The sequence below is a fragment of the Myotis daubentonii genome, chromosome 3 (assembly GCF_963259705.1).
Source record: "Myotis daubentonii chromosome 3, mMyoDau2.1, whole genome shotgun sequence".
Lineage (NCBI taxonomy): Eukaryota > Metazoa > Chordata > Mammalia > Chiroptera > Vespertilionidae > Myotis > Myotis daubentonii.
Genome location: NC_081842.1, coordinates 150,593,363 through 150,602,828, shown reverse-complemented (window position 1 = coordinate 150,602,828; position 9,466 = coordinate 150,593,363). Strand labels below are relative to the sequence as shown.

At 43.0% G+C, this 9,466-nt stretch overlaps 1 protein-coding gene across 1 annotated transcript; it reads right to left on the bottom strand.

Moving 5' to 3' along the window:
• Nucleotides 1-2,264: 2,264 nt before the first annotated feature.
• On the bottom strand, nt 2,265-3,827 carry LOC132229441 (F-box only protein 31-like). The gene is made up of 2 exons (XM_059686067.1): nt 3,731-3,827; nt 2,265-3,652 (listed from the first exon to the last, which is right to left on the bottom strand). The coding sequence occupies exons 1-2, from the start codon at nt 3,825-3,827 to the stop codon at nt 2,265-2,267; spliced, it is 1,485 nt and encodes a 494-aa protein (XP_059542050.1).
• Nucleotides 3,828-9,466: the final 5,639 nt, after the last annotated feature.

Here is a 9,466-nt window from a genome sequence, read left to right as displayed (position 1 = left end):
TTTTCATGATACTAGTAATTTGTGTTTTATCTTTACTGTTTAAAAATAGACTTTATTTTATTATTTTTTAATATTTTTTTTATTGATTTCAGAGAGGAAGGGAGAGAGAGAGAGATATAGAAACATCAATGATGATAGAGAATCATTGATTGGTTGCCTCCTGCACACCTCCTACTGGGGATTGAGCCTGCAATTTGGGTATGTGCCCTTGACAGGAATTGAACCTGGGACCTTTCAGTTCACAGGCCAACACTCTATCCATTGAGCCAACCCTTCTAGGGCTAGACTTTATTTTTGAGAAGTTTTAGGTTTAATAAAAAATTAGTGTTAAGAGTTCCTACACACTCCCTCCAATTTCCCACTATTATTAACAGCTTGCATCAATGTCATTCCCCTGTTAACAATGATGAGCCAATATTGATACATTATTATTGACTAAAGTTCACAGTTTACATTAGGGTTCACTCTATGTATTGGACTTCCTATGGGTTTTGACAAATGTGTGATGGTCCATATCCACCCTGAAGGTACCATACAGTGTAGTTTCACTGCCCTAAAATTTCCCTGTGTTCCACCTATTCATCTCTCCTTTCCTTCCTCTAAGCACCTGGCAATCACTGACCTTTCTACAACCTCTATTGTTTTGCTTTTTCCCGGATGTCATATATTTGGAGTCATTAAGTATGTAGTCTTTTCAGATTGGTTTATTTCATTTAGCAATATGCATTTAAGGTTCCTCCATGTTTTTTTTGTAGGTTGATATCACATTTCTTTTTTAAAAATTTGTCTTTCCAGGGGCTTACCAATTAATATTTTCAAAGAAAAATTGTGGTGTTATTTCTCTGCTTTATATTTCACTACGATGAGAAAGCATATTGTGTGTAATTTTGTTTCTTTGAAACAAAAGTACAAAGACTTGATATAGTTTGTATGATTCACATTGATGAATGTCCTATATGTACTGGAAAAGAATGTGTATTCTGCTCTGGTTGGGTGACATATTCTACTAATGTCACATAGGTCAAAGTGATTGATAGAGCTATTTCAGTTTTCCATATCCTTACTGCTTTCCTGTCTACTTCTCCAACTATAATTGTGTGTTTCTCCATTTTTCCTTCTAGTTGGATCAGGTTTGACTCCATATATTTGAAGCTCTGTTGTTGGGTACATACTTGTTAACTTTTGCTATGTCTTTTTATGAACTGAGACATTTATCATTATCAAACATCTTTTTCTAATTTTCTGTAATATCCTTGCTTTAAATTTCACTTTGATACTAATATAGCCAAACAAGCTTTTGCATGTTTACATTTGCATGGTATATGTGCTTTAGTCCTTTCCCCTTCCACTACCTGTATCTTTATATTTAACTGTGTCTTTTATAGTTCTATTTCCCCTTTTATCCAGTTTGAAAGTCCATATTTTTTAATTAATGTATGTACACATTTATATTTAATGCAATTATTCATATTGCGGAGTTTAAATCTACCATTTTGCTATTTTTTTCTATTTGTTTTCAATGTTATTTGTTCCTATGTTTCTAGCCTATTTTAGAATAATCAGTATTTTTATTGTCCCATTTTGCTTTCTCTACTTTTGTTAGCCCATTTGTTTTTTAGTTTTTTTATTTTTAATAACAGCTTTATTGAGATGTACGTCACATACTATAAAACCCACCATTTTAAAAAGTACAATTCAGTGGTTTTCATTATATTCAGAGTTGTACAATCTAACAATTACCACTATCTAATTTTAGGATCTTTCCTTCCTAGCTGGTTTGGCTCAGTGGATAGATAGAGCCTGGGCCTGCAGATGGAAAGGTCTAAGGTAGCAGTTCTCAACCTGTGGGTCACGACCCATTTGAGGGGTGTCGAACGACCCTTTCACAGGTTGAGACCACGGGAAAACACATATATGATTACATATTGTTTTTGTGATTAATCACTATGCTTTAATTATGTTCAATTTGTAACAATGAAATTGGGGGTCACCACAACATCAGGAACTGTATTAAAGAGTCGCGGCACTAGGAAGGTTGAGACCACTGGTCTAAGGTTTATTTCTACCTCAGTTGCTGGCTCCTACCCAGCCTGGCCCTGGTCTGGGCTTGGGCAGGAGGCAACCAACTGATGTGTTTCCCTCACATCAATATTTCTGTCTTTCCCTCTCTCCCTCACTCTCTCTAAACATCAATGGGAAAATATCCCCGGGTGAGGATTGAAAAAACAAACCAAGGTGGGTAACCTGGTCAGAAGGTCAAATCTTCAAAGTGCATGCAAGCTGCTCCTCCCAGGGGGTCCGGACTGAATGTTCTTGAGCATCTCCAGGAAGGCCTGCGGGGATGGTGCCTCCGCATTCTGGAAGGTGTTCTGGACTGTGCCGAACAGGATGAAGTAATTCACCTCAGGCCAGATGAACCCGAAGTGGTTCTCATCGAACAGGATGAAGACTCCAGGGTAGCGCCTGGTGTCGGCGAAGCCATAAAAGTTAACAGTGAAAGTAGCAGTGTCCACGCCGTAGAAACACATCCTGCAGGTTCGGGGGTAGTTGTGGTCTCTTGAGTGCACGCCCACAGGCAGAACAAACGGGACAGGCTGCTCCTCCAAAGCTGCAGCCCCGGACTCTCTGACGCTGGGCTGGGCAGGGCTCTGCCAGCCATGGCCCTCGCTTTCCTCAGTCCCGTCTTCTTGCTGCTGCTGCTGCTCCCGGATTACCTGCTCGTCAATTTCCTGGACCAAGCGGGAGAGCTTGTGGAAGTTGCGGAAGATCTTGCCATCTGGCAGCTGGATGCGGCGCATGAGGTGGATCTCTAACGCTAATGTCTTGGTTATTCCCGTGACCTTCGTGACCCTGGCATACTTCCCATGGAAGCTGAGCATGGCAATCGATAGGCCGTAGGCATTGCAGTTGGCTTGGAAGAGGCCTGGCCTGATGAGGTCCTCTGGGTGGCTCGGCGGGAGGTAGAGGCGGCGGTAGGTCAGGCAGTCATACTGCTGTCTGTCCTCCTGCACCAGCACCCGCCCCCATTCGTCCCTAAACTGCCTTGATAAATCCTTAAGGTGGTCTGTCTTGTTGCACTGGGTGGTGAACCTGTGCTTCTGAATCTGCATGTGGCGGCTGTGGGGCCTGCTGTGGCGGCCTTCCAGGCACTCCACCGTGGCTGATTTCCTCTCTGTCAGGCGAATTCTGAACGCGGGCTTGAATTGCATTGGGCCATCCACATGGGTGTTAAGGCAAGGCCCGTACGTCCAACCAGTAATGCCTAAGCCGTCCACCACGACATTCAGCAGTGTTCTATAGTCCTCATTATCCAGCTGCCACAATCCCAAAATGTGTCTGTATGGGTGGAACAGCTTCGCATAGCCTTCTCGATAAGACAAACCTATCGTCTCCAGATTCTGCAAGTTTTCACAAATGTCAAACTCCTCGCGGCAGCGCCGTCTCCAGATGCTGTCGATGTGCAGGATGCGGTGGAATTTGGTGCAGCTCAGGGCCAGGCTGGGCAGATCTGTGCCGGGGAGCGAGGCGAAGATCTCCAGCAGCATCTCCACCGGCAGGTCCTGCAGTGAGCAGTGCGGGGGCAGCATGGGACTCGCGATTCCTCCACTCCCCGCACAGCACCCGGCTGCCGCATCCGCCTCCATGTGCTTTTCTGTGGGGGCCCGGTTCCGCTTGCCCTCGGCTGCTGCCTTCTCAGCTCGGCCCTGCCACTCCTGACGACACCGCTTGCGTTTAGCCGCTGCTGTCTCAGCTGGGCGCTGGCGCTTCTGAGGACACCGACATCCCCGCGAAGAGCCCACGACACAGAGGCAAGCACACTCCTCCATGCCACCAGGAGTAACAGTCACCACAGTGTGGGCCCCTGTGCCTCAGCAGGGCTTTAAGCTGGCTCGAGAGTCATGCCCCCCAGGGCCTAGCCACGCCCCCTCAGAGAGGAGCCAATTGTAGGACTTTAAACCCATAACCAGTAACAGTTGCCTCCCTTTCCCAGTGCCCCCTCCCTGTCCTCCCACCCTAGCCCCAGGCAATCACTAATCTTCATTCTGTATGGATATGCCTCCAGGGATATGCCTATGGGGAGGCGGGGAGGGACATTTCACATAAATGCAGTCATAATATCTGGTCTTTTGTGACTGGCTTCTTTCACTTAGCATAACATTTTAAAGTTTTATGTATGCTATATTCTAGTATATGGCTATACCACATTTTGTTTACCCATTCATCAGTTGATGAATATTTGGGTTGTTTCCAGTTTGAGGCTCCTTTGAATAACGCCGCTATGAACATTGTGTACAAGTTTTTTGTGTGAACATGTTTCCATTTCTTTTGGGTATGTACCTAGAAGTGGAACTTCTGGGTCATCTGGTAACTCTATGCTTAGCATATTGAGGAACTGCCAAAAACGTTTGCCATCGTGGCCCCGATATTTTACATTTCCACCAGCATTGTACGAGGGGTCCAATTTTTAAACATTCTCATGAATGCTTTTTAAAAAAATATATTATAGCCATCCTATGGAGTGTTGAGCGGTATTTTATTATAGTTTAGAGCAGAGTTATTGACTGTAGGTTGACTTGACCTTGAACTCCATAAGGGAAATCTCTTCTATGCTCAGCTTTCACCCAGCCTCTGCCAAATCTCTCAGGCCCCTGGTAGGAATGGGCTCCTACATGTGAACAAGAATGGACTCGAGTTCTTCACTTTCAAGTGACTAACCTTGCTAGTTCCTTGGGTGAATGGATGCCCTCAAAAAAAAAAAAGTTCACAGGATCTGCCCACTATGAACATAATTTTCCTATAGGCTGAGACTGGCCCTGCCCATTCAGACAGGCTTCCATTCTCATGTTGAGAGCAGCTAGATCCCTTCTCTCCACTTTCCTGGGTTCCTACCAGAGAAACGCTCTCACCTTCGGAGGGTCCTCTTAGTGCCCTGGGAGGAATTTGATTTGCCTTTTGTCAGGAATTGACATTTGGGTGGTTTATTTGATAGATGGGTGTACATTCCATCTGCCACAGACACTGACTTCGATCATTTAAACACTAAAATTCCCCAATCCCTCCTTTGAAGAATAGCCCTATATTATTATTTTTATGTAACCAGATAATGGGTGTAAAGACTCTTCTTTTAGGATCCTGTATTGATGGGGTTTTGAGGGACGGTCTCCAAGGGTACATGTGTGTCTGGTGGGTCAAGGATAACCTAGGAATGTGAGTGCAGCTGGTGTGCGGCGCTAGGAGGGTTTGATCAGCTAGTGAAGAGATCCAATCATCTTTTCTCTCCCAGGATTGAGAGAGCCAGGAACACCACTGCCCTAGGAAGAAATCTGTGTAGGAAGGTCAAAGGCAGGTCAATAGATCAAAGGAGAGACAGAGGCTGCTGCTATGGTTAGAGGGGGAAAAAATAGAATATTGAGGGATTAGTTATGGTTATGGGAAATATTAATTGTGCTCTGTTAACCATGATTGCTTTGTGTTAGTTCAAGAAAGGACATTCTGACCTGGCTAAGAGTTGTATGCTTCCGGGACCTGGGAGTCAGTCTTGGACCAGGGAGTTAGCCTTGGAATGTGGTCCATTCTCATTCAAGAACAGCCTATTATCCTGGAAAGATTAACAACTTTGTTGCCCAAACAATGGAGTCCCACCCCAGCCTCCTACTTCTCCATGCCTGTAATGTCTCCTTCCCCAGGTAATCTTTGTTTTACCACAGACAAGCAGCTGGGTTATAGGGGGCTGAAAAGCAGATTTTTGTGGATGACCTGTTGCTCTCCCATACTGCTGGCATTATAGGAATAAACACTCATATATGATTCAACCCTGTCTCTGCTGAAGTGGCTCAAGTAGTGACAGGCAGCCCAGACCCTTTGGTTGTCCTGTTACACTATCTCTGAGCCTTTTCCCATGCTGTTCTATCTGTTTACACAGCTCTCCCACTCCACTCACCACCCAAACCTCTACCATTGTTCTGGGCCTCACCTACTAATGGCATATGATCTTGGTCAGGAAGCATCCTGTGAAGCCCCAGGATTTGCCAAGTGTCTCTCCCTGGTATTTTCAAAGCACCTTGACCTTAAGTGCCCATCAGTAGATGAGTGGCTAAAAAAGCTGTGGTACATTTATACCATGGAATATTGTGCTGCAGTAAAAAAGAACAATCTCTTACCCTTTGAGATAGCATGGAGGGACTTAGAGAGTATCAGGCTAAGTGAAGTAAGCCAGCCATTTGTTTTATTCATTTATTTTTTAGTAGTTGCCCAAGGCCTTACAATATGTGTTCTAACCTCTCACAGTCTATTGTAACCTGATATCATACTAGTTCATTTAAGTGTGAGAGTGAAGTATGGTAGCAATATAGTTTAACTTTAACCCTGCTGTTTGGTTTTTATACTTATTTGTTCGCTAAAATAATAGAAAAGTTATTTTGATTTTCTGAATTATATAAATTGTGAATATCCCATTGGTTGTGGTCATACTGGTCTTAGAAAGCACATTTTCCTTTACCTGGGAAGGACAGCACAATTATCCCAAGGTCAGAGGGCTCCAGTTAACGTGTCCCTATTGACTCAGTGTTCCACAGACCCAAAACAAAAACTGTAATTTAGATAACATGCTTAAGTCTGACCAGGTTCCTCATTCCAGACCCGAGGGCTCTAGATAATGTGTTTCTGTCAATTCAGTGATCCAGAGACCCAAAACTGTAATTTAGATAACATGCTGCTTCTTCTTCTGTAATCTGCTTTTTTGCAAACCAGGTTCCTCATTCCAAACCTTGAGATGTAATCAATACCTTTGTGATCTTTGCCTATATAAATCACTATGAGATTTGGGAAAGCAGAATGGCCCCTCATAGTCCTGGATTGCAATAAATGTGACTCTTTAATTCGAAAACACACACACACACACACACACACACACACACACACACACAAAACTTTGGCACATCTACACAATGGAATACTATGCTGCTGTAAAAAGGAAGGAACTCCTACCATTTGCAACAGCATGGATGGAGCTGGAGAGCATCATGCTAAGTGAAATAAGTCAGTCAGAGAAAGATAAATACCACATGCTCTCACTCATTTGTGGATTATAATGAACAACATAAACTGATGAACAAAAACAGATGTAGAGACAGAGAAGCATCGATCAGATGCTCAAAACTCAGAGGGAAGGTAGGGGAGGGTGGGGGTGAGGGGGAGAGATCAACCAAAGGACTTGTATGCATGCATATAAGCATAAGCCATGGATGCGGACAACAGGGGGTGAGGGTGAGGGCAGGATTGGGGGGATGAGAGGACATTGGGGGGATAAGGACACATTTGTAATATCTTAATCAATAAAGGGAAAAAAATCAGTTCTTGTGAACCAAAAAAAAAGTTAATAAAAAAATATGACTCGAATATTTATCTCAGAATCTTTCATAATGAGGAAAAAACACACACACAAATATAATTCCCTTATTGCAAAGATACATCTTTTAATCAAGCTCCCTTTTTCTCATTTAACAGGCTCAATAGACTATCTTGTTATAGATTTTCTCCTTTCCTGAGGAGGGTAATACATGTAATAACAAAACAATTATAGCTGATTCAGAGAAACCGTTTACATGTGTTGTCGTCCATGACTGCTAAGCACATGAAAGTTGAAATTTTACTGTCTGTCAATTTGGTGATTATTATGAGGAATCTGTGAAGTACAGAAGGTATTTAAAAGCAGTGTGAAGCCTTTCTAAAATTCCCCCTCCTAACAAGGCATAAACCTACCTACAGATACAAAGAACGTGTGCCAAAATAGAATGTGAAAAGGTGTCTTCAGCTCCAATTGTTTGAGTATGGCACTCTGTGTGGGGAAACCGGCAACGCTTCTGTTCAAATCCCTAATGTGGTCAGAAAAGGAAATGGAGGAGTAAGCTGCTCTCAGGGTGCTTGGTGAGAAGCCCACAGAGAGCAGGGCAAACAGCAAATGCCTCCCTGGCAGCCCTGTGACATGCTGGCAGAACAGGAACCTTGACATGCATGCCAAGACTAGAGATCATCATCACCAATGTGTAATTTCTCAAATCCACTCTTCTTAGAATTTGATTAAATATGGTGACAACCAATTTTGAGTGGAAAAATAAGGCAAATAATAAATGATTTTAAATTTTTAGAAACATTGCAATAGTGAATGACACACAAAAAAATAATTTTTTTAAGTGGCATTGGCCTCCCTGGACATGTGTGTCCACTATGCGAGGATAGTGCAGAATTATCCTATCAGATATAAGGAGGACAGGAAACCAAGCTGATGGAAAGAGATTCCAGGTGAGAGGCACTCTGCAACCTGAGGGAGCCAGAAGTCCCTTTTTTCTTAAATGAGCAAAATAGAACTCTCCATAGACAATTGCCTTTGTTTTCCCCCTTGCCTAGCTTGTTTTCCCTGTAGCACCCCTAACTACTTCCAGGGTTGCCACAGGCTGTGACAAAAGAAAGAGACTGATGAGCTGCAAACTTTCTCGGCTTCACTGAGAGGCACCTCAGGAACAAGGCACTGACCCTTCTTTAGCATAACCTGCAGCTGCCACAAAGGTAGTACCTTTCGCTAGGCCTGAGAGCTAAGAAGTCTGGCTTTAAAATGACTTTTCTGAATCACTTTACTGCTTCTAAAATCTTGGAGCTGCTGATTTCTCAGGGCCAAGGAGAAGAAATTGGAAGATAGGGGAGGAGGGGATGGAGAATAGAGATTCATTGTTTCATTCATTTTTTGGATAAACATTTTTGAGCACCCATGTGTGGAGCATTTTATCAATGTTGACCCTGTACTCCCTTGTACTGGGTCAAGTCAGTTCCAGTCAGAGGACAATCCAAAATGCAATTTTTTAATTTGACCACAGGAGTAGAAAAAAAGGAATCCTGGAATAGTGGTGGAGAAGAGGTGGGAAAAATTTTGTATTCTGCTGTGTGTATGGTTCCAACTCATGGAAGCTGACACACACTTTCCTGCTTCCATTCCTTTGCTATCTCCCAGGAAACTTCCAGGTATCCATTTTTGCTTATTGAATTTTTATTTACTTTTGAGGCCCATTTGGGCTGCTAGTTCTGTGTGGAGCTTTTTCAGATTTACTCATCTCTCCATCATTTACTTATATATATCATTTTAACAATGATAATTCTTAGCTGATACTTCTTTATAACTGATTTAATTCCATCACATATTAATACAATTGTTTTGCCTCATAAATGAATGGTAATGTCCTTAAGGATGGGTCAACTTCTGTAAAGATTTGTAGCATGTAAGTTCTTGCTAAGTGTTTGTTGAACTGAGTGAATTTGCTTTCTTGTAGTTTTACAGCTGGAGCAGAGTCAGTGCTAGAAACCAGGCCCAGGAGCACGCGGGGACGCTGCCCATTACATCACTTGGCTCCTCACTTGATATGCAAATTAACTATTTCACATGGTGGCCAAAGCACTTTCCCAATATGAGCTTTAT